General features: G+C 42.6%; 1 protein-coding gene across 1 annotated transcript in view; it reads right to left on the bottom strand.

Annotated features, from left to right (window-relative positions):
- Positions 1–26,102, bottom strand: part of lrp2a (low density lipoprotein receptor-related protein 2a) — a 387,109-nt gene that overhangs the window by 35,317 nt on the left and 325,690 nt on the right. Inside the window, exons 64-71 of the mRNA XM_041200238.1 lie at positions 22,595–22,732; positions 21,225–21,347; positions 20,982–21,110; positions 18,490–18,621; positions 13,859–13,990; positions 8,012–8,155; positions 6,706–6,871; positions 5,980–6,108 (exon numbers count right to left, since the gene is read on the bottom strand). Coding sequence (XP_041056172.1) covers positions 5,980–6,108; positions 6,706–6,871; positions 8,012–8,155; positions 13,859–13,990; positions 18,490–18,621; positions 20,982–21,110; positions 21,225–21,347; positions 22,595–22,732 — 1,093 coding nt within the window. The remainder of the gene's footprint in view (positions 1–5,979; positions 6,109–6,705; positions 6,872–8,011; positions 8,156–13,858; positions 13,991–18,489; positions 18,622–20,981; positions 21,111–21,224; positions 21,348–22,594; positions 22,733–26,102) is intronic.

The raw sequence follows: 26,102 nt of genomic DNA, 5'->3' as shown, positions 1-26,102 counted from the left end.
ACAGCCCACAATAATGCAGAGAGGCTGCGGACTGGCGGAGGGCCACCCCATCTTTTAATCTTTACCAAATACGAGCAGGAGGCACTGGAGCTGGACAGGTGCCATGCGCCTAGATCAACCAGCCGTGGTGAGGTTAGGGTGCCACTGAGAGGTAAGAGTGCAGTGCACTGAGGCCAGAATGTCTGTCATTGCAACCATTCCACTGTTGACTGTATATTGATTTCAGCCTCCAACATGGAATCCCCATTGATAATGGAAACACGAGGGCACCCTAATCTGAGTGCCAGGCATGCACATTAACAGTGTAACTACTTCAACCAATCACATGTCCTTGTTCTTCATTTCTGGCTCACTAGAACATCCTCAGGAGCCTGAAGGACCGCCGCTCACCCCAGAGGACACGGAGGATCTAAACGCACCAGCGTCATATCCTCTCAGCCAGGCAGGCACTAGTGCAGATACAAGCACCTCAATGGGAATAAGGTCATTGGCTAGTACCTCGGTGCATAGCGGAGAGGGCACTGTACACTCACTTGAGGTGCAGGCGGAGGCAGAGAGTGCCCAGGGCGCCAGTCGTTGGAGGACAGCTTGGGGACCAGGAACATGCTCCGTCGGTGGCTGACGATGTGCCACTGGAATCATCTCTGAGGCTGGAAGTCCAGAAGGGTGTGCGGGAGGATCTGGCGGAGATAGATGAAGGGATGTGTGCCATGGTCTCCGTGATGGAAAAGTGCATGCAGAGCATAAGCATGGAGAGAGTGGAGGCTCTCATGGAGAGGCTCCTCCAGTAGATTAATCAGGGCTTCCTGGGCATGCACTCAGACCTGCAAGCCCTCACAGCGGCAATGACCTCAGGTGGTCACTGTCACTGTGGGAGATGGTTTGGGCACCCAGTATCCCACCTAGATGACCATCCATCAGTGGTTCACAGGGAGGTCCAAAGCGACCTGACGATTGCTCATGAGCTGTTTGTCATCTCTATGGACTCCTCTCAGGGCGCTCCAGATGATGGCAGCAGCTCCTTCACTCCTCTGCCAGTGACTGTGGCATCCAATGAGGCTGCGCCGATTGGGGAGATGACAACCATGCCAGTAGCCGCTCCCTCCCAGGCGGGGCCAGCACAGGCTCCACTGGCCAGAGGACGCCCGCCATGGTCATCAAGGCCTACAGGACAACAGAGTGAGCAGGTTGTCTCCAATACCAGTGCCAGCGAGGAGGGAGCACCTAGATGTAGCACCTGCAAATGTAAATGTAAATCATCTTAGGCACAACATGGGCTTATTATTGGTGTTTTTCTTCTGCCCCACTTTTAAATTGCTGTGATGTTGAACACCTTTTAATTTAACTTGATTTCTGTATGCCAGGCTCCAAAGCAGTAAATGTGTTTGTTCTCAACAAGTCTCTGGGTGCTTCATTGGTTCTGGAGGTGAAGGAGTATCCAGGATGTTATGAGTGACTGGTTTGTCATTGAGCGTTATTGAAATGGCACATAGTGCATGTTGTTGACCAAGCAAATGTTGCTCTCGGGTATCGCGTATGAAGCCTGCAGCCCTGGCATGTGGTGGTGGTTCATCTTTGGTGGGCTAGCTGAAGGAGCAATGGATCAAAGCCTCCCAGGTGTCCCAGCAGGTCTATCCCCTCAGCATTCTGCTGTGGGTGCTCATTCTTGGACTCACTACTGTACTCATTGTCTACTGCCAGAGCATCTGTGTCCACATCTTCTTCCTCCACTGTGTCTTCCCTTTCCAGCACCAGATTGTGGAGAGTGCAGCATGCAACCACTATCAGAGGCACACGATCTGGGGATACTGGAGTGCGCCCCCTGAATGGTCCAGGCATTGGAAGTGCATCTTGAGAAGACCGATGGTTCTCTCCACCACAGCCCTTGTGGAGGTGTGGCTCCTATTGTACTGCAGCTCGACCTCTGTTCTTGGATGGCAGAGAGGCATCATGAGTCACTTTCTGAGGGGATAGCCCTTGTAACTCAGCAGCCATCCATCCAGCTGGGCTGGAGCATTGAAGAGCCCCGCACCTGGGAGTGTCTCAGGGTGTACGCGTCATGGGAGCTGCCTGGGTACCTTGTACAGACTTGTAGAATCCGCATCCTGTGATCATACATTATCTGCACATTCATGGAGTGGAAGCCCTTCCTGTTGGCAAAGGCACCGGGCTCACCTGCTGGCACCTTGATGGTCACATGTGTGCAATCTATTGCACCCTGGATGTGGGGGAAGCCAGCAATCATTGCGAACACTCTGGCTCGCTCTGTCTGGCTGGCCTCATCCATGCGGTTGTGAATGAAAGTCAATGCACCCCTGAACAGAGCGTCTGTCACCAGCTTGATGCAACTGATTGGGAGACTCCATAAGGATCACCCACGGATCCCCGGAAAGAGCCAGAGGCATAGAAGTTGACAGCCACTGTGACCTTCAGTGTCACTGGCATGGGGTGTCCACCCACACAGCTGGAGCTTATCTCAGGGCCAATCATCTGATGGATGGAGGTCACTGTTCCTCTTGAGAGGCAGAGCCTCCTTTGACAATGCACCTCAGACATACTCAGGTAGCTGCATCGCTGCCTGTAAACCCTGGCAACAGGGTAGTGGTGTCTTCTGCGGCCTCTTCTGCCTTGGACTTCCTGTTGGCCCTGTGCCCCTTGTGTCTGCTCCTATCCTCCCACAGGTGGCTCCCCTGGAGGCAGAATAGGGACACCTGGCCTCCTCCCTCTTTTGGCCCTCTCTTCCTCCTCAGAGGAGGTGCCTCCAGCAGAGACCACAATCCCCATTCCCAGGATAAGGGAAGGCTGCCTGATACCTGGAAGGCCCCAAGTGTTACAACTCCTTCAGAGTCCTGAACTAAAGCCTGTTATTTCTGTCAAAGCAGCTCTGAAATGTAGTTGTCCTATTCACACAAGCAAGTAGCAGTAAGTAATAATCTAAAGTTCTAACAACTCGCATTAGCGAGCCCACTCACCCCTCTTACCCACCCGTGGATGAGGTTTTTGAAAATGCAGCCTACCCGCCTGCCCGTTGTGCCTGTGCGACTCCCTAAAAATTGCACGGGCTGCGCAAAATGGAAATCAATTGCTGCCTCAAGGGCCTTAACTGGCCCATTAACTAATGGCGGGTGCACCTCCAAACTCACAGCATGCCCGCCTTCTGAAATATCGCGATGGCACGCGGTGATGTCGGGACGCATGCCCAATGTCATCACGCGTCATTTTATGTGCATGCATGTCGGGCCCGCCCGCACATGCCAACTATAAAATCTTAGCCACTGTTTCTTAACTTCTCCTGGCTAGGTGAAACATTTCACCCACTCTTTTGAATTCACATTAGTCTGGTTTATTTAAAAATGTAAATATTACCTTTACAGCTTCTTGACAAATTGGAGGTTGCCAGTTACAAGGAGGTGGATGCAAGGTCTCCCCGGGAAGGATCTTCGCTATGTCTTTATAGTGGCCCATATTAAATTAGTTTTTTTAAAGAAAAAATCTTTCCTTTCAGGGGTCCAGGTCATTATCTTAACCTGGATAGCCATGTGGGCTCAACTTCTATCCTTAGTTGTCTCTGTATACTCTTTTAATGCCATTTAGCCTACACTGACTCCCTCCAAGAGTTGGAAATGAGGGAACTCACAATGCAGGAAAGGCTTTCCCCCACCCTCGCCCTCCCCCCATCTTGCACCAATGGTTTTTTGATGTACAGAGGCTCTTCTTCCAACACTCCACTCCAGAATCCCCAAATTAAGACCCTGCCTTTCCAGGTCATAGCCTAAATTCTGGCACTTAAGGCACACCTCAGCTAAAGTATACTGTAAAATGTGCTGACATGGTCACCAATTTGTATCTCAAGCTCTGAAAGCATACAAACAAGGAGCAGGAATAGGCCATTCAGTTCCTTGAGCCAGCTCCGCCATTCAATAAGATCATGGCTGATCTGATAGCAACCTGAAATCTGCATCCCATCTACTGCCGATAATCTATCACCCACCCTCTTGCTTACTGAGGGTTTATCTAGCTCTGCCTTAAAAATATTCAAATATTCTGCTTCCACCAACATTTCAAGAAGAGAGTTCCAAAGACTCATGACCCTCTGAGTGAAAAAGCTGTTAGAAAACTTAAAGTTCACAACTATTTGACAAATTAGAAAAAATAGGATATTAAATTAATTTTAATAGCTAATGCCATTGCTTTCAATTGTTTTCTGAAATGACTGGGGTCTTTGCATTCATATTTTCACATACTATATTGACCTTTCTTACACTATATTACAAAGGTGTTTGTCTGCATGAGAGTTAATTATTGGTTCAGTTTTAAAGGACTAAGGATTACACAGAAAACAGTTTAATGAACTGATGAAAAGTAAATAATGTCTTGCGAACTTTATCTACTGATTTAATGTTCTTTTATGTATAATTCCTTTTGTAATCAACAATTTCTAGTTTATCTCCAATTGCAAAGCTCATTTGTATTTGTTACCCTTTTATCAGAGAGTTGAAGTATACAATAACAAATCTGTACTACATCTGCTGTAATCAGCAGTAAAAGGGTAGATTGTTGCTCTAACTCTTGCCATGGGTGGCATTCATTGCACACATAAAAACACCAGGAAATCCAGAGCAAGAAAAGGCTGTTTTTTTCACAGTCCAAGCAGCATTATTCTAACATGGATTTCCCTCCCACACTACTTCCTATTTCTTTACTTTAGGGAACACTCCCTGAAAAAAATATCAAGCGCTAGACATAAATTCCCCTTTAACCCTCAAACCTACTTCTCAACAGGTTCATTCCAGCTCCCTCCTGAGAGTTTGTTTCATATATTTACTACAACCTTTGGAAGGATTGGTGGTTCAATATTCTTCCAATTTCTAATCTTACTCAAAGCTTGTAAATTTAATAAGTTTGATTCATTAGAGACACTGGTCTGTCTGATGATATATAATTTGAATGAGTAACATGTTGGGAGGCAGTCCAACTGCTAATCACAGATACTGGATCATACTTTCTGGGTCTGATATTATGAAGTCTAATGTTGAAAACCTGAATAAATGCATATTTTCCTACACTCGCTACATTTTCTACTGCAGAAAATGAAAACAAAATGGAGGCAGAATTAAATTTTATTTTTGAAATTTTAAACTTTCGTAGATTTTAAAATAATTCTCAGCTAACTAAATTCTTAGCAGGTAATATCTGAAATATAATCTACACTAAATTCTTGGTAAATATTACCATATTTTATTTTTACACCTACTTAATGCTTGACTAAAATGTATTAGTATATTTCCTGTGAAAGAGTTTTAAATAATTAATTTTTCATAGGTTATAAAAAGAGAAAGAGCTTGAATGTAATAGCTCCTAATTCATGACCATGCCAAAGTACGTATTAGTCAATGAATCACTTTTTCCAAATAATAATTGTTGCTTTGTTGGTAAATATTGCAAACAATTTTCACATGGGAAGGTCCTACAAATAGCAAATGAGACCATGAGCCAATTAGATTATTCTTTGGCTGTGGGCAGAAAGCTGGCATTGAGAACCGCCTGATCTTCTTCAAATGGTGCAATTCATCTGAATAGGCAGATGGGGCCTTGGTTTGATATCTGGTCCAAAGATGGGACCTCCAGCAACTTAGCACTCCATTTACTGAAGTGATAACCTTATTTATGTGCTTAAGTCTAGAAATAGGACTTAAGCTCATAACTTTCTGACTCGGGGAGAGTAATATCAATTGAGTTACATTTGACGTTTAAGTTGGAATTGAAACGGCTTGTAAGAAACAAGTAGGCAAAATTTAAATAAATCCTTTCACTGTTTCAAGTCAATGTTCACTATTTTTAAGAAAATGCTCAATATTTTTCAGAAAGACATAGCATTTTTACCAAAAGAAAATTACTAATTTAGGGAATATTAAATATTGAAAATCTAAAATATGTATACAATCTTACTGTGGAGCTAACTTTTAACAATTTACTTACCCAAGTTTAGGATTTACAGAAATAGCAGCTGGCTGGTCGAGCTGAGAGGAAATCAGCCATTTCCTATACCTTCCATCTAGTTTTGCCACCTCAATTCTGTTTGTGCTGGCATCAGTCCAATAAATATGCCTTTAAAAATAAATGAAATTGGCATTATCAAACTTGGCTTAACTTTCTGCCTGAACCAATCAAACTGGAGTTTGTTGAAATCATTTTAACATTGTTTCAACTGTTAACTATTTATTATATTAAGAATAGCAATGAAATTAAAGTTAGCACATCAAAAAGTAATTTTTTCCATTGATTCTATGCAATTTATTATTCACATAAATTAGATTTCTGTTCCACTTAATGAGAAAAATTGATGCAAAGGGCATGTCGGCTATCTCAGTCCACCCTGCAATATTTCTGATAGGCTGAGGGGGGAGCAGGGCCAAAAACTCAGTAAGGAGGGGAAAATTAGGTCCTAAATATTCCTGAATACGCACCAGATTTGGGTGCGGTGGGGGTGGGGTGTGGAATGTGGAGAGGGTGTTGGGGGGAGAGGAGGAGTTGGAAACTATGAAGTCTGTTTCTTGGTCTTGGCTGAGGACTTTAGTGGGAACTATGAAGCTGATTCAAAGAGGTCAACTGATCATGAGAAATTCAATTTCCCAAACAATCCTAATTATTAAAACTAAACTTCAAACAATGTCCTACTTAGATCTGCATTTTTTTGTTCCTTACTTTCCAACCCAGTCCATAGCAATGCCATTCGGAGTCACTACATATTTCAGGTTTAAGTTCACTGCTGCAGTTGGATTGTTTCCGTTGTCGTCAAACGTAGTGAGGAAGGCTCGTTTTATAGCACCAAACTCTGAGCCACGTCCCAGAACAGTCCAGTACACAACACCTGCAGAAAGGAGAAAGCTATGGTTACTTTTTTATTGTGTCTTGCAAATATATAGGTTTAAATAAGTGACGTGATTTTCATCTTACACTGTATTCAATATTTATTCACTCTACTCACTCTATATTTTGGGAAGGTAAGTGAAAGTGAAGGTATGTGGAAAATGCTACAAATTGCTCATTCTGTATGATGGAGTTTTTCACTCAGTGGCTGGGTGCAGATCTGATGAATCTCATCACAACCATGATGATAGGTTAAGGCAATGGGAATGTCACAAACAATAACAGCTGAAGAAAGTCTCCATGCTGATTCAACACTTAATTAATCCCATATATTTTTGCCTTTTTAATTTCTGAAATAAAGGACAAGTAAGGAGGTAGCAACAGCAGTTTTCTAAGAAAATTATGAATGGCTAGTTTTTCAAAGCTTTTCTACCCATGGTTACCATAGGGTTCATTGGTTCTGCACAGAATGTATACTGGGTGAATGGGTATGGAATTGCTATGAGTTGGAATGGAGGGTATGAGGGGCCAAAGGAGGTGAGTGAAGGGACATGGCTTGGCATAGAGGTTCTCAGGGGCATTGGGTGGCTGGAGGGGCATGGGTTGGCATGGAGGTTATGAGAGGCCGGGGTGGGGGGGGTTGGTGGGCGGAGGGAAATGGATTGGAACAGAGGGTACTGGGGCTTTGGGGGGGTGGGGGGCATGAGTTGACATGGGGATATGGGTAGGGCCTATTAAAGTTATCTTTCAAAAGGTTCCCTCATCCAGACTATGGTTCATGACTCTTCTGAGTGGCCATAAGCCACAAGTCTTTGAGAAACTGGCCCGACTCTATGAAAATTGGGGGAGGTTAGGAGATGTCTACCCCTGCAATTGCACCAGCCAGATCAGGCATGCAGAGTGCAGGCAACTAGCAAAAACTGGGGGCACTGGGAATGGGGCCGGAACCCCAGAATCAGATCCAAAGCAGTCTCCACAACTCAGCAAAAATCCAGCCCAATATTCCTAATGATTTATTCCTAATCAAGAGACTTTAGATGGATATCAAAGTATATGATCCACAGATTTTTAATCTTTGCACATATTACCAGAAGTATATTCACTATCATAACTAAACCCAATTTTAACACTGTTTACATACTGAGATCCGGATCTTCTGAATCCCAGATATAATCAATGGCTTTGATGTCCTCCTCATTCTGAATATAATCTGTATATTGCTCAGATGACATGCTGAATCGCCGAATTCGTACACTATCAGGCAAAAGCAAGATAGGAGGATTTCCTGAAATTCAACAGGGGAAATTATTAATAGTTCTGTCATATATTGATTACTGTGGGCCTTTCATCAGCAATTTACCATCAGATATGGATGTGTGCAATGTTCCGCTGTTGGGTCAAGATGCACTTCTTGGGCAGATTAACCTATTTGCCATCCTTCCAAAGATCTTAGCTGACTTTACTGGCATCAATTCTGCCTGACTGGTGCAAGTAAAAGGAGCTGACAGGAGATAACTCATTAACAGCAATTGGCACAAATCTAAGTACCAGCAAGGTAAATCAAATCAAAATGAGACATAGCAGAGCAAACAGCAATCTTTGAAATCTGTACTTGCAAGTATGAGAGATGTACATTTTTATATTTTTGTGGTTATGTTTTTGGTGTAGAAAGCTGTGGGTCTGTGTGTGTCTAGGGTTAATTAAACAGGGGGAAGGTTACTAGAGACAGAGTGTCTGTGAGCTCTAAGAGATAAAAGATTAAAAGTGTTAGTTTTGTGCATTTGTAATGAGGTTGTGGTGGGTTTGTGTTGCAAGTAAAGAGGTTGGATCTCAAATTTGCATTGTGAGATAAGTGGGGAAATTGGGTTTCAGCTGTTGAATTACAAAAGGGAGTTCAGAGGTGACAGGGAACATTTGCATCTTACAGGGGTCCCATGGGTAAACAGGGGAAAGTATATTAAATTTTATTGACCTAAAAGTAGAGGCAACATAGAATACATGAAAGATTTTTATTTTGGAGAAGTTGAGTTTCAAACATGTGTTTTGAAGACAATGGAACCTGAGATAAAAGGGGAGAAAGATATTTAAGAAAAGAGTTGTTTAACTGTAGAGAGTTGCTGTGGGGGAATGCCCACTGAAGACAGCTTGTGTGGGCTGGAGTGCTGAAAAGCTGTGAAAGATTTGAATTGAAGAAAGCAACTCAGTGCTAAGCCAGGAAAGTCTTTGTTTTAGGAAACAGTTCATTTCTGAACCTCCTTTTGGAATTCCATATCAGAGTGGAAGTGTCTGAGAAGTCATGAGATGTACCTTTATTAAAGTGACAATAATTCCTTTACCTGGGTTACATTAACTGAATTTTTATGGTTAAAAATCTATAAGGGGTTATGGCCAAAAAGGAGTTCAATTGTGTACTTTTAACCAAACATATAATTTGGGGGCTGTTTTGTAAGACTGTTTTAACTGCATAACTTTTATCTTGTGTGCTTAAGTGCTTTTTATTTTTAATAAATATTTCAGTTTTTAAAATTCTCAAGGTATTACTGGAGTTCCATGCTTTTGAGGTCAGTAGCTCTGCCTCCTTGTTTGCACAATAATAGAAAAAGGTGTATGATCAGCGAGACAGACTTCACTCTGGGGTCTGGCTTGCTCAGCAATAACATCAGCTGTAGTCATAACATAAGTCAAATCCAGGGGTTAGATTTTTACCTCCCGAAAGAGGAGTGGGTGAGTTTGGGAAACCTGAAATCTGGAGGCGTTTGACAGCAAACATAAATTTCCTCTTCATTCCCAATGCTGCAGTATTTTTGTGTAGCTTTTTTGCAAGTTGGGAAGGCCTTGACTTATGACTCCACATGTACCTCTTCTGAGTTTGGGGTTGCCATTGTAAGCCCTACAGGAAATTTGAATTTCCTACCTGCACACATGCCTGCTATTTCCATGTGCTGGTGTGCATTTTGAAAGCCCTAAAAGAAAACCTACTTTGTTAGACAGCATGTGATCACTAGGGAAATCCTACTGAGGAGTTGGGAACATTCTAACAGGTAAGCATTAAATGTTTTGACAACTTCAGATGCCACTATTAGATGCTGTATTATAGCGTAGATATATGTGACTCATCATGGGGATCTGTCTTCAAAAGGTAAGTTGACCAGTACATTGACCAGCATTGTTGAGATTCATCAGTGTACATTTTCCATTGGGAAAGTGCTCAAATGCATTCAAAACTGAAGAAAACACTGCTTTAGATCTCTGGTTTAATAATCTGAAGTGATTTAAATATCCAGAATCCTTCTAAATTGATTTTAAAAATTCAGTAGCTTCCACCTAGCAAAAAAGAGCTACCTGCTCCTGGATGACTTTGATTGACAGGACATCTGGTGTAGCTTAGAAAGAAAAAGTCCATTTTTTGAGTTTCATTAGGCTCCATTGTTTTGATTTCTCGGGGCTTGTTTGGACAGCTGAGCCCATTATGGGTGTTTGACTGAGTTTCAAAAGTTCCAGAACCACTTATCTCAGCAGGGTGCCATGTTTATATTTATAGAGCTCTGAAGAAGAGTCATATGGACTGGAAACATTAACTCTATTTCTCTTTCCACAGGTGCTGCCAGACCTGCTGATTTTTTCCAGTGTTTTCTGTTTTTATTAATGAAGTGAATCTGACCTGGGGAACAGTGACAAATGGCACAACAAGGGAAGAGATCACACTCCAAGGTTTTCCAATGCTGCATTAGAGTTCTTGTCGAAAGAGGTGAAGAAAATGAGAGACATCTTATATCCAGGGCCAGGAGGTCCTCTAGACACAGTACCAAAGAACTTCAATGACCTCACGAGTGGTAAATGTTAGCACATGCATATTCAAATGCCATGTCTTACCAACTGTACTACTAGTCTCAGACAATTTACAATGCCCCATGAGTCACCCATCAATAATCTCTAATAGTCAAGACTCATACATCGCATTTAAATGCTCATTACACCCTCACACATTTATCACTGCTGAAAGCCTCACACCTGCAGCTCATTGCTTGCACACACACAACCAGATTCCATGGCACTCACTGCCACACATTTTCCTCTCTCTTTCAGGCCAAGAGAACTACCAGTGGCAGGAAAACCTAACTGGAGGGGTCATGCATACTGGCATGGCCTAACTCCCATGTCAGAGAAGGTGCTGACCATTATTGGAACAACTATTGCTGAGGCTATGGTCAGCAATGGGGATGAAATTACTGAAGATGATGATATCCTCATGGCTAATCCTCTTTCTCACATCCCACCTCCTCATCCCACACTTTCTTTTCATTTGCAAGCTGCAGATGGTGTATACATGCACCACTTACTTTTCCCCAAGACTCACCATGACCTTACCCTTGCACTTTTAACCTTTCAGATACCCAAGAACTGCAACTTGGCCAGGCAGTGGTGGGAGAGCAAGAGGAGAGTAATGATGAAGATACACCAATACTTGATTTCCCGTTCACAGAATCATTTCCACCAGTTCAGATACTGACACTGCATAAGTCAGAAGATAGCACTGAGGTGGGTCCTGCATGTGAAGAGACACATACAGAATTGTGCTGTTGCCAGAGCAAGGGCAAGGATGGCATAGGTGCCAGCTCATCTAGGGGCAAGATCACACAAAAGTTCTGCTGCACAGGACTCAGATGAGAACTTTGATGGGACAGGCTACCGAAAAAGGCTGATGGGCATACACGACAAAATGTTTTGTGCATTGGAAAGCCTGCCAGAAAAATCTGTATTCAATGTAAAGGAGCATGGAGGTGTCCAGTACAAACTCAACAGAGAGCTTTGTGAAGAGTTTGGCGCTCATCCTTTACAGCATGAAAGTGTTGTCCAACACCGTTCACACATTTGTGGACCTAACTGTGATGCAGCACCTAATGGCCAATATCTCAGCTTCCATTGCAGCACAAGAAGCATCCATCCAATGTCTGAGTACTGCAGTGGAAGCTTAGACTGCAACAATCATGGCTTTGGTATCTGCCTGCAAAGGGACTCCAGTACTTCCCCAATCTATTTTCCAACAGATCTGCTCCCTAATGACCCTCTATGGATACAAAAGGCCTTCTCCCCTTCCTCCTTGCTCTTGTAGCAGCTTGCTCTGCTCTGTGTAGCCTCTGATCCTTTTCTCAGTCATGCTCAGTGCTGAGAGGAAGTCTTAATAAGCTCTTCATGTCTGGGAGCAACTGGTTTGAGCAGAAGACTTGAAGTCAGCAAAAGTCCTTCAGCACCTGTCACACCAGTCCCTGTAAGTTTCTGCAACTTGAAGAAAATATAGAAAGTACCAAATGTTTGTAGAATCATACCAACAGCCAGAAGAAATCAACCAACAATAAACCAAAAGTAGTTGAGATTCCTTTAAGTAGCACTGATGGGAGCCCTTCATGCTGCTTAATCTGTGTTTGTTTATGTGAGATTAAGAGGAGCCATCAGCTGGAGCGTGAAGCTTCAAAATGACAGCACTGGTGTCAATTCAGTGTTGCAAGCTGACTGATGTCATGATGTGTGTGTTCTGCATATTTCTGGCAGACATTAGCTATGCATGCATTAATACCTTCCTCAATATGGCATCCAGCGTGACTCATGGCAGAACTATGCAAGTGTGCAGCAGATGCTGTTTTGGTCCCCAAACAGCACCCGCAATGCCCAAATAACAGGTGCTACCAAGCCCAATTTCAGGCCATGGGTTTCCTGTATGGAACTCAGCATAACTGTCAACACACCACGTTTTTATACTGAAGTTACGCACCAGTCTGCTTTGGATAGGAGCCTCCAATGTCGAGTGCAGACCCAAATGGGATTCTGACCGAGCCCAAAAGGAAGCAAAAATAAAACAGCTGAATGTGATATAATTCTGAGCCCATTATATTTGTGTCTAGTTTTGTAGACAGGAGGAATGTAAAGGATAGCAAAATAAACCCCTTAAATCTCAATCTTGCAACAATACAAACCTCACGCTCCTTTAACCCTTTATGTCACCTAATCAACATTTCTTGATTTATCTAATGTTCCCTTTTCTTCTTTATAATCTTGGTCTTGTTCTGCACTATGATCCAGGCCATTCAGTCTTTTTTAAATCTATGGTATTATTGCTGTGATTAATAAGAAAGTTAAGTCCTATGTGGGAATTGCCCAAGGTATTGAATTCTAGAGTCTTTTTTCTAATTCTGAGTTATTGCTTAACTGGTTATTTATTCAGTTGCATTATAAAGGAAAGCCTAATGATTAGTCAGCTGAAAATCTGGACTATGCCATCTCAATATCAACAAATATCTGCATTAGATATTGCAGTAGCAGGACATCTAATGGTTTTTGATGTTAGGTAGACCTGTCCCTGTGCCCTTTAGCATCAAATGCTTTGATTATTAAGTTGCTAAGGGTGACTAACTCTCAGGGAATAAATTAAGGGACACTTTGGCATGTAACTGGTGCAGGAGGTGCGGCACTTGTGGAAAACCTGTGAGGTTTAGGGATTGCAAAAAAGACAGCAGAAGACTGAGGTGGAGGTTGAATTAAAGCCAGTGAATACAGTGGCAAATCAGGATACATAAAGAGAAATAAAGAAAGCAAAATAAAGATTGGATTGCGAGAGTAAAAGAAACAGAAAGAAAAGGAAGGAAAAACTATTAAAAAGTTAATTATTTTAAAAATTTCCTAAACCAATTCACAACTTGAAGGAATGAGATTTCACACTTAAATTAGTTACTTTTTGGTTAACTTAGCTAATTGTTTGTGATTGATCGGCAGTCAATGGTTATCACATCATTAAAAGGGTAGTTATGCTTGTAACTCTATTAGCCTTAAATATCTATGGCGGGTATAGTTTTTATGTGCTACGCAAATACAGCAATTCCATACTTTCAATGCACATCAATGGTGAGGCAGATATGACGAAGTTTACAATTATTCTTTATTTGATCTTGCAGTATGTGAGGGCAGGAAAAGAATACTCAAAGAATCCAGTTACCAGTTGCCATACACCGAGTGCCATGTTCTTCCACAACAGATCGAAATCCCTCTGCACAGAAACACTCGTAGCTTCCTTTGGTATTTTTGCAAATGTGGGGACAGGTGCCAAAGGCCTCACACTCATTGACATCTGAATAGTGAGAAAAAAACGCAGTAAGAAAGGGTGGAAGTTTACGGCCCCTCCCATTGTCCGGTCCCGCTGAAATCAATGGAATTTTGAACGGCTCGCTGTTTATTCCGGCCCCACCCTACCGGGGCCATAAAATTCTGCCCAAAGTGTTTAAATGCAGAGACTCAATTTAAAGCAAACAGTGGAATCAAACAGGATAAGATTAAGGTATACAACTTACATCTTCATTTTTGTGCCTTACTGCATTTTAAAAACTGGCTCAACTGGCTCAAGTCTCCTCTCAATCAACTCTTCTCCCATTAAAACAATTTTAGTTTTCTAAGGCAGTTCTAACATCACATCAATATCTTATCAGTAGTAGCGTATTCAAACTTTTGCCCAACATTTGAAGTGTGACTGTTAACAAGAACAACTTGTAAATATATATCTCATCTTTAACACAGCAAAATATTCCACATTTCACCACAGGAGCGATTAAAAAAAAATTACATCAAAACACTTAAGGAGATATTAGGAAGGGTGATCAAAAGCTTGGTCAAAGAGTTAGGTTTAAAGGAGTGTCTTAAAGGAAGGCAGTGAGGTAAAGAGATGGAAAGATTTATGGTGGGAATTGTTGAGTTATGGGCCTAGAAAGCTGAAGGCATATCCACCAAAGGTGGTGCAAAGAAAATGGGGGATATGCAAGAGGCCAGAACTGGAGGAACATAGATATCTTGGAAGGTATTTTTGTTTTTAAATTTGCCACCCTTTCCAAAAGGGACAGTCAAGAGGTTGGGGGGGGGGGGAGAGAGAGAGAGAGGTAGTGGGTGGGGGAGAAAGAGGTAGGAAAGACAAGGAAAGGAAAAGAGGCAAATCACAAACAATTAGGGGTAAACACAATATGAGGTATAAAATAGTCTGTAGGCAACTGCAGTGCTAGAGACCCCAATCCCTTTTTTGAATACCTGGTAAAGTAGATATGCTGTTGTATGAGGTGAATGTGAGGCAGGTGTCTTGCTTGGTCTTTCAGCACACCTTTCCCATAAGACAGCACTGTACCAGATCTGGCAGAAAGTGGCACTCAGACAGAATGCAACACCCGTGAGAGATTTATGTGATCTTAAGGAAACTGGCAAGGTAAGATTAACCAACTTTATCAGATGGTACAAGACCGCAAATCACAAAATGTTACCCACCATCCTATTGCATATTCACTACTCAACCAAACTCTTACAGCCTTAAAGAATTTCCTTGGCTACCAATACTTCAGTAGGGCACACACTGAAATTTCAACTTGGAATTTGTGCCACATGGTTAACTTTCAAAGGCTTAACACATCAAACCACTGTAATGTTGTGATCAGGTTCCATATGCACGCTGACAACAGCCAAATGTGCTTTCCACCCTCTCTCTTTTCCCCTCTACTGCCTTCATCATTAACCTGATTGTCTGGCAGCTAGTTCTGATGGAGCTTCAATTACCTCCAGTTAAACAGTGGGAAGGCTTGGCCTAAATAGCCAAGTGGTTATGGTACTGGGCTTGTAACCCCAAGATCAAGAGTTCAAATCTCACAATGGCAAACTATGAAACAATGTAACTTCATCTGAAACAGATGGAAACGTGTTTGTACTCAACAGCCTGCTCTTTCACAAAAACTCTTAAACAGTGGGAAGGTCACCACCACTGCTACTGATTTCCTCACCTACCAATTGTCTCAGGCTGAAGCAAGTTGTTTGCAATCTTATTGACCTATTTCACCTTGAACTAAGCTTCCAACCCCATATCCTCTCCATCACAAATACCATCTAATAACACTTCATCAAAAACTCTGATGCCTGAATCTTTGTTTTATTCTTTCACGGTTCTGGGCATCACTGGCTAAGCCAGCATTTGTTACCCATCCCATATTGCCCTCGAGAAGGTGGTGATGAGCTGGCTTCTTGAATGCTGCAGTCCCTGTGGTGTAGGTATACCTACAGTGCTGTTAGGAAGGGAGTTCCAGGATTTTGACCCAGTGACAGTGAAGGAACGGCAACATAGTTCCAAGTCAGGATGGTGTGTAGCTTGGAGGGGAACTTGCAGGTGATGGCATTCCCAAACCTCTGCTTTCCTTGTCCTTCCAGGTGGTAGAGGTTGCAGGTTTGGAAGGTGTTGTTGAAGGAATCTTGAAGAATTGCTGCAGTATATCATATATGGTACACAATGCTGCCACTGGACACTGGTGGTGGAGGGAGTGAATGTTTAGGATGCTGGAAGGGGTGCCAATCAAGCAAGCTGCTTGTCCTGGATGGTGTTGACTTTTTGAGCGTTTTGGAAGCTGCACTACTGACTTGTAGATGGTGGACAGGCTTTGCAGATTTGCAGAGCCAGTAGGTGAGTTACTCGCCACAGAATTCCTAGCCTCTCACCCGTTCCTGTAGCCACAGTATTTATATAGCCAGTGCAGTTAAGCTTCTAGTCAATGGCAACCCCTAGGGTAGTTGGGTATTCAGCGTTGGTAATGCCATTAAGCATCAAGGGCAAATGGTTAGATTCTCTGTTGCTGGAGATGGTCATTACCTGGCACTTGTGTGGCGCGAATGTTACTAGTTATCCCAAATCACACCCCAGTCATTTATAACCGCTGTGCTATATTGGTCCTGATCCTCCAATATCTCAAATTCAGTGTTCTAACCCCTATTTTGATCCATCTGCTCCCTGCACTGAAGAGCCTCGGCTCCTAGGAGTGTCTCAGGATGTATGCGTCATGGGGGCTGCCTGGGTACCTTGCACAGACTTGCAGAATCCGCATCCTATGGTCACACACTATCTGCACATTCATGGAGTGGAATCCTTTCCTGTTAACGAAGGCTCCCGGCTCACCCACTGGTGCCTTGATGGCCATATGTGTGCAGTCGATTGCACCCTGGATGCGGGGGAACCCAGCAATCGTGGCAAAACCTCTGGCTCGCTCTGTCTGGCTGGCCTCGTCTGTACGGAACTGAATGAAAGTCAATATCCACCTGAACAGAGCTTCTGTCACCAGCTTGACACAACTGTGGACAGCTGATTGGGAGATTCCACAAACATCTCCCACCAACCCCTGGAAAGAGCCGGAGGCATAGAAGTTGAGGGCCACCATGACCTTCAGCGCCACTGGCACAGGGTGCTCACACACACAGTTGGAGCTGATCTCAGGGCCAATCATCTGACAGATGGAAGTCACTGTCTCCCTTGAGAGATGAAGCCTCCTTCGGCACTGCATGTCAGTCATATTGAGATAGCCGCATTGCCGCCTGTAAACCCTGGCTGCAGGATAGTGGCGGCTTCTGTGGTCCCTTCCGCCTTGGACTTCCTGTTGGCCCTGCGCCCCTTGTGCCTGCGCCTGTCCTTCCACAGGTGGCTCCCCTGGATGCTGAATATGAACACCTGGCCTCCTCCCCCTTCTGCCCCTCTCTTCCTCCTCAGAGGAGGTGCCTCAAGCGGAGACCACCATCCCCATTCCCAGGGTAAGAGAAGGCTGTTTGATACCTGGAAGGCCCCAAGTGTTAGGATTCTTCCTGAGTCCTGAACTGAAGCCTGTTATTTCTGTCAAAGCAGTTCTGAAGCGAAATGAGGTTGTCCTGTTTACACAAGCAAGTAGCAGTTCTAACAACTCACATTAGCGAGCCCACTCACCCCTCTTATCCCATCCATGGATGAGGTTTTTGGAAATGTGGCCTACCCGCCTGCCCATTGCGCCCATAAGATGCCCTGAATATTGCACGGGCTGCGCAAAGTCGATGTTAATTGCTGCCTCAAGGGCCTTAACTGGCCCGTTAATTAATGCCTTCTGAAATATCGCGATGGCGCACAGTGATGTCAGGATGGACGCCCGACGTCATTGGGCATCATTTTACGCATCGGCGTGTCGGGCCCACCCCCACACGCCAACTGTGAAATTCTGCCCTATGTAACTTTCTCCAGCTATACAACTCTCCGAAAACTCAGCATTCCTTTAGCTTCAGTCCCTTAGCTGTACATCTCCAACTTTACTTGTCCAACCATTGATGGCCATGCTTACCCTTGTCCCTACATTCTGGAATTTCCACCCTAAACCTCTCCACCTAGCTGCATCTCCCTCTACTCCTATAGGATCCTCCTTAAAATCATTCACTCTAACCAAGTTTTTAGGTGCCCCTTCAAATATATCAATATTCAGCTCAGCTCCAATTTTTAAGTAAATTTCACTTCTGTTTTTCTCCATCAGCATAAATGCAAGTTGATGTTGTTGTTGCCTGTCAAGTTGGGAAAGACAGGAATTCATATATGGACTCTGAATACTCTGAGTGATGCTTTCTGACCACCAGTTGTTAGTGTTGATTTTCAATGATTGAAAATATTTCACAAGAAAATCACAATATCAATAGAGGAACAGTTTGTTCGGCTTTCAAAGTTCAACTTTTCTGGCAGGTCTTTGTATCAGCCAGCACAGATCTTCCAGGTAACTTTTTAAATTTAATAAGCTGGTAAAGTATATAGCACACAGATTAGGGATTTACCATCACATGCGATCACATCATCCTCCCTTACTTTGTACCCAGGCCTACAAAAGCAGATGAAACCTCCATCGTTCAGATCTGTACAATTGTGTTCACAGAGGTTTTCTGTGCAAGATCGTTCTGTACCATGGTCTAAAGAAAGAACAATATACATTAATTTATTAGTGGCAAAATACAGTTATCTCTCATTATAACTTACTTCAACACATCAGCTTGTGACAAAATGTGTTTTGCCTTCATTGAAAGGAACAAGCAAGATGATGAAATTACTCAAATTCTGGACCCTCGAGTAGCCTGGCTCTGCTGCACTGAATCTCTCCTATTGCAAGCTGAGCACATTGGGAGAATTTCATTTTACCCAACACACTTTGTTGAGAGTGTAGTGCAAATCACTATTAGTGTGGAATAGGAGTTAATGTACACATAAGTCTACCAGGGCGTATAGTTAATTACAGCGCTGTCATTGTGGCTAAGACCACATCTACTGCTACAAGCCTGAAATTACATTGTGATTTAAATTTGCTGGATCCTAGCACTGAACTCAGCAAGGGAAGAGCGTGTTTCTACACATGTGCAAATGCATATCTTTGCTATTCAGCTGCATTTTTGTTGTTTAAGAACACAGTTGCAAACACCCACACTCAGAATATCAAACAATGCTACTTAAGTTTAGAAATTGTCCTAGACTTTACAAATTGGCTGCACACAAGGCACAGGCTCAGCATTAAGCCACATAAGTGTTAAGTTACTCAAGCGGTTTTGCACTGGGTGCAGTAAAACTGTCATATAATTCACTAGCTTGGTTTCGCTTCTCAGGGTGAAAAGCACCAGGAAATCAGAAACCAATCTCACTCCTATACTTCCAATATAACTTTATGGAAAGGTGAAACTCCTCCATCCCAAGAATTTAAAGCCCAAAGTTATTTCTGAAGATGACATTCTTGTAAGTTGCAAATTATCACCACTGATTCTCGCTGTTGTTTGTTACTGGTAACTTCAGCTGTAAAGTTCACAAGTTTTTTTTTATGCTGTCATAAAGGACTAAAAATAAATATATATTGTAGAAAACAGATGATCAGTTAATGTATCATCGAGACATATGGGTTCCTGGACATTTTAGCGTTTGTAGGCGTCTGATTGACTCATACCATGCACCAGATTGTACTCTGTAGTTCAATATTCCACATGTACATGTTAGAAGATTTCCGCCATACTGCTACCAAATTTATGCTACTGTGTACTTTCAGTCCAATTTCAATTTTATCATTACTACCTTTCAATCTGACATATTCAATAGATTTCACAATCAAAAGCACAAATCTGAAGCTGCAACTTAAACTTTAGACTACCTGTAGAAACGAAAAGATAGGTATTGTTAACAAGAACTATCTGACATCAGATATTAATGCAATCTACTTGTGCTTGCTGATTATAAAGTCAATCCATTGATTCAGTTACCACCTTATAGCTAAGTGTCTGCTGTTGGTATTACTGCTATGTGTATTTTAGTTAAACTTTTCAGTCACGAGAGATCAGCATCATATGAACACTTGCTGTATATTTTAATATCATCACCTCCCCACTTTTTTATTCGATGCATTACACATATTAATCCAGATCTTCCAGTCAGCGGCAACGCTGGAATATTGCTGCTGCTCATGAATTTTTTTCTGGCTCGATGATACTGCCCATTTTCAACTGGGACTTCTGATTCCAGCTGCAGTAGCGATGGGTCAGTGTGGTCATCTCTGTTGAAGATCGATGAGCACAGGAAAAGATGGACACACCCCCTTTTTAAGTCATTAGCTGCCATATTCAGGTAAGTTTATAAAGATCTTAAGTCTTTCAGTGGGTTAGTGAGTGGGTGGGTGAATGGATGAGTGAATGAGTTAGCAAGTGGATGACTGAGTGCATGAGTGGGTAGGTGAATGAGTGGGTGAGTGAGTAAGCGGGTGAATGAGTAAGTTGGTAGTCAGTGGGGAGGGTGGTTGGTGGGGAGTTAGTCATTTGGGAAAGGTGGTCAAGTGGAGGGAGTAAGTCGAGTCTGGTTGGGGGTTACCTGGTTGGAAGGGGGTAGTCGGGTTGGGGGCTAGTTGGGTGTGAGGGGCCAGTTGGGTCGGTTCAGGAGTGGGGTTGATTGGAGGGGTCGGTTGTGGTGCTTGGTTCAATTACGTTGGTTAATCACTGAGTTAAATCAGGTATTAACCAGTATAACATTTTCAGGGCAAGTATCCAAGTACGTCCTGTGTGTCTGATCCACATCTCTGACACTGAGTTCGGTGTCGGAGACATTTCCAGAGGGTCCTGGGCAGCGGAAATCAGCTCTTCAGAAGTTTAACCTTCTTGGGCAGTTTCAGGGCATCTGTGCACATCAGGTCTTCCATGGGATCCTGACGTGCATCTCCCAACTTGCGTCCCATCTCCGACGATCTGGGACTGAAATATTTGGGTCATTATGTATGGCTATACAAGCTGCACATCAGCATACTTACTGCATCCTAATTCATCAGATTGGTCAGCACAGTGAGCATAATTATCACACACATGTTGGACAGGAATGCAGTTTCCATTCCCACATTTGTATTCCTCGGTTGTGCAAGGATGAGGCGTAGGTGGTTTACCTAATTGGGAAAGAAAATTTCCATTAATTGCCATTGTTCTGTGTGTGCCTATGGGTAATAGTTGCTTTACGTAGGTCATCAAAGAGAGGTGAATAATAATGAACACAGACTTACAGTGTTCTTCCTTTTCATCACTTCTATCTCCACAGTCATTTACATGATTGCATAACTCACGTACGTACACACAGCGATTATTGTCACAACGGAAGCGGAAAGGAGAGTCACATGGGATGTCCACTGGAAAAGAACATTGGATTAAAAGTTTGGACATTTGTTGAAAATAACTAAGTGTTAGTGTTCCTGGGATTTGATATTCTCATTTGTTAATCAATACAGTAAGCATTTATGCTATTCTGTACTGCACTCTTCCATGACTCTGTAATTACAGGGTTACTAACAAAAAAAAACAGGGGTGTGGGACAAATCTTTCAAAGATCCAGCACAGGGATGATCCGAGGGAATGTCCTCCCTCTAAGCTGTAATTTTCTATAACTCAGTGATCCTGCAATAGATAAAATATAACAATTCTGAGGCCTGGATCATTTTTATGCACAAAATAAACAAGTGTAAAAGGGAAGTAGCAAAAAATTGGCTTTCCCAAGGAAGTTGGGGAAAAAAAACAGCGAGGAAATCCCAGTCAATGGCACTTGCTACTTAGCTGGATGGAAGATAATTCTTTTTCACCCAGTATTTCCATGAAGCGCTCAGCTGAAGACAAATAAGAATAAGGCACAGGGAAATTGCAGAAGTAAATATAAAATCTATTTCTCTGACATACCTTAATCAATAAACCAGTGAAACTCTTACCCTGTCACATCCTGTTTGTTTCCCTGGTACAGCCCCTAACTTCTGTCCTTAGTTCAAGGGGTGCAGATTTGAACATAGATGGTGCACAACTAGTTTAGTCATTCACACTGGTGAGATAGCAGAGAATTTGTGGGCTCTGTTTTCCTTTGCTGAAACTGCACATTATTCCACAATTATTCTTGAATGCAAAGATAACCCCCAGGTTTTTTCTCCACTACCAACCTTCTTGAGACACAGAGTGAAGCATCCTATAATATGCCCCAAAAATTTACAGCAACATCAGTCTTAGGAGCGCGTCTCTGCTGCATCAGTGAGATATTGTCAAAATTCTTATACTAGCTCGCTTGTGAGCTCTCAAGTGAGATTGCCAATTTGATGTGGAAATAAGCTTTTACCGTGAGTCAATGGCCACCAGATGCTGGAATAATTTGTTGAAGTTTATTTCACATAACAGCAAAGAAGATTTTTGCCCCATTCATCTAAAATGAGGTCACAGGGTTGTAAAGGCAGCTTCATCCAACAGCACCTGGTCAACTGTCTAGAACTCAGGTATGACAATGCCAATCAAAGGAAGTGTAGTTCTTTGAAATATTTGTTTTACCAAAATATGTTACCATTTGTAGTGAAAGATAGCTTCACTTTAATTAAGTTTTTAAAAGCTTATTGAAATGGCTTACAGCAGTGGTGGAGCTCTTCGTCAGATCCATCCCCACAGTCATTGTCTCCATCACACTTCCAGTGAGGCTGGATACAGACATGATTCTTGCACTCAAATAGAAAGGGTGGGCAATATGTTCCATTGGGGTAACGAGTTGCTGTAGGGCAGAAACGAATAATTAGGAAGATGCAATTCTACTAATGAAAAGTTAAAATACACAACTATCTACCAAGAATGCAAAACACCCTAAAGTTATTGGCAGTGGTGGCGTACAAGATGTCTGTTTTCCATAGTCACTAATAATATTTTATATATCCTGGTTTCATTCTGCCTCTCTTTTTCTACCAATTTTCTGTCCCTCTCCACTCCCAAAGGCATTGACTGCAGCTGGGATGCAAGTGTCAGGCAATCTCGGGCAAGCTGCCCTTCATGATGTCTTATTTTAGGCACCACCCCATGCCCACGCAAAAGATGCAATACCTGCCCCTTCACTTCCTCTCTCCTCACCGTCCAAGGACCCAAACACTCCTTTCAAGTGAAGCAGCATTTCACTTGCATTTCCCCCAACTTAGTCTACTGCATTCGTTGCTCCCAATGTGGTCTCCTCTACATTGGAGAGACCAAACGTAAACTGGGCGACCGCTTTGCAGAACACCTGCGGTCTGTCCGCAAGAATGACCCAAACCTCCCTGTCGCTTGCCATTTTAACACTCCACCCTGCTCTCTTGCCCACATGTCTGTCCTTGGCTTGCTGCATTGTTCCAGTGAAGCCCAACGCAAACTGGAGGAACAACACCTCATCTTCCGACTAGGCACTTTACAGCCATCCGGACTGAATATTGAATTCAGGTCGTGAGCTCCCTCCCCCATCCCCACCCCCTTTCTGTTTCCCCCTTCCTTTTCTCTTTTTTTTCCAATAAATTATATAGATTTTCCTTTTCCCACCTATTTCCATTATAAAAGAGGAAAAAAAAATATTTATTTTTTATTTTACATCTTTTATGCTCTCCCCACCCCCACTAGAGCTATACCTTGAGTGCCCTACCATCCATTCTTAATTAGCACATTCGTTTAGATAATATCACCAACTTTAACTTTAACACCTATGTGTTCTTTTGTATTATTGTTGTTGACATCTTTTGATGATCTGCTTCTATCACTGCTTGTTTGTCCCTACAACCACACCCCCACTCCACCTCCCACTCTCTCTCTCTCTCCTCCCCCCACACACACACCTTAAACCAGCTTATATTTCAACTCTTTCTTGGACTCGAACTCAAGTTCTGTCGAAGGGTCATGAGGACTCGAAACGTCAACTCTTTTCTTCTCCGCCGATGCTGCCAGACCTGCTGAGTTTTTCCAGGTAATTCTGTTTTTGTTTTTGTTTTGGATTTCCAGCATCCGCAGTTTTTTTGTTTTTATCATTAAGATATCTTGTCTTGTCCTCACCCAACACCAATCCACATACATTCTTAAGAACATAAAAATGTACATTTAAGAGGTATTTAAATGAGCACTTGAAATGCCATAGCACACAGGGCTATGGGCCAAGTGCTGGAAAATGAGATTAGAAAATGGATAGGTGCTTGATGGCCAGCATGACACGATGGGTCGAAGGGCCTGTTTCTGTGCTGTATAACTCAATGACTCTATAAGAAATAGGAGGAGTAGGCCATTTGGCCACCCAATCCTGCCCCACCAATCAATAAGATCATGGCTGATCTGCCCCAGGCCTCAGCTCCTCTTTCATGCCTGATCCTCATAGCCCTCAACTCCCTAATATTTCAAAAATCTATCTAGCTCCTATTTAAGTAATTTCATTGACCTAGCCTTCACAACTCTCTGGGTTAGTCATTCCAGGCACTCACTACCCTCTGAGAGAAGAAATTCCTTCGCATCGCAGTTTTAAATGAGTGTACCTTTATTCTGTAACTTTGTCCCCTAGTTTGTGATTCCCCCACTAGTGGAAACATCTTCTCAACATCTACCCTGTCAAGCCCCCTCAGAATCTTGTATATTTCAGTAAGATCACCCCTCATTCTTCTAAACTCTCATGAATAAAGGCTAAACCTGTTTAGTCGTTATTGATAAATCAACCTCTTCATCCCAGGAAATCTGCTAGTGAATCTCTTTTGAACTGCCTCCAATGCCAATATATCCTTTCTTAAATATGGGGACCAAAACTGTGAACAGTACTCCAGGTGCAGCCTCACCAACACACTGTACAGTTGTAACAAGACTTCCCTATTTTTAAACTTCAACACCCTAGCAATATAGGCCAAATTTCCATTTGCCTTCTCAATTACTTGCTGCACTTGCATGCTAACTTTTTCTGTTTTGTGCACATGAACACCCAGATCTCTCTGTGCTGTACTTTTTTGGAGTCTCTCTCCATTAAATAATAGTCTAATTTTTGATTCTTCCTACCAAAGTGCATGACCTCATACTTTCCTACACTAAACTCCATCTGCCAAGTTTTTGCCCACTTCCTCAACCTAGCTATATCCCCTTACAAATTCCTTATGTCCCCATCACAACTTGCCCTCCCGCCTATTTTTGTATCATCAGCAAATTTGGATACATTACACTCTGCACCCTCCTCCAAGTAATTAATATAGATAGTAAATAATTGAGGCCCTAGGGCTGATCCTTGTGGTACTCCACTGGTTCGGTCTTTCCAACCTGATAAAGACGCATTAATCCCAACTCTCTTCTGTGTGTTAACCAATCATCAATCCATGCTAATACATTACCCCCAATACTGTGAGCTCCTATCTTGTGCACCTTATAAAATGCCTTCTGGAAATCCAAATATGCTACATCTACCTGTTCCCCTTTATCAACTCTGCTTGTTATATTAACAGGAGTCAATGGATTGCAATCAATGGCCAACTTTCTTCAACCTAACCTGAGCAGGAAGCAAACCTGGGACCATTATGGCCTGTATATATGAGCTACTCAAGGATAAACATGCTGATCCATTAGGAAAGCCTGGTTATTTAGGTATTTTGGGCCAGGGTGAGGGTGTGCAATTTAACTCTGTATCACAATTCTAGGAAATAGAATTTTAAAATTTGCTGACAACACCAAATTGGGAGGTATAATTAATACAGATTACTGCTACAAAAAAAGGAAGACATTAATAAACTTGCAGAATGGGCCTAGCATTGCAAATAAAGTTCAATATACTGCATATTAATGTGGGTGTTACATTTTGGTAGGAAGAATGAAGAGGTCACATACTCCTTGGACAAGTGACTAAATGTGATGGAGGGCCAGTGGCATCTAGGGGTTCAGATACATAATAAACGTAGCAATTAAGGTTAATAAGGCTATAACAAAAGCAAAGCACTAGGGTTCATGTGTAGAGGATAGAATGGGAAAGCAGAGAAGTTATGCTAAACTTGTACAGATCCTTAGTTAGGTGGCACTTGGAGTATTATTCTGATCTGGTCTCTATATTATAAAAAGTATAAAAGTAAAAGACTCCAAAAAAGTACAGCACAGAGGGATCTGGGTGTTCTTGT

Source organism: Carcharodon carcharias, chromosome 12 (genome assembly GCF_017639515.1).
Source record: "Carcharodon carcharias isolate sCarCar2 chromosome 12, sCarCar2.pri, whole genome shotgun sequence".
NCBI lineage: Eukaryota > Metazoa > Chordata > Chondrichthyes > Lamniformes > Lamnidae > Carcharodon > Carcharodon carcharias.
Note: the sequence above shows the minus strand (reverse complement) of the source record. Positions and strands in the feature narration are given on the sequence as shown.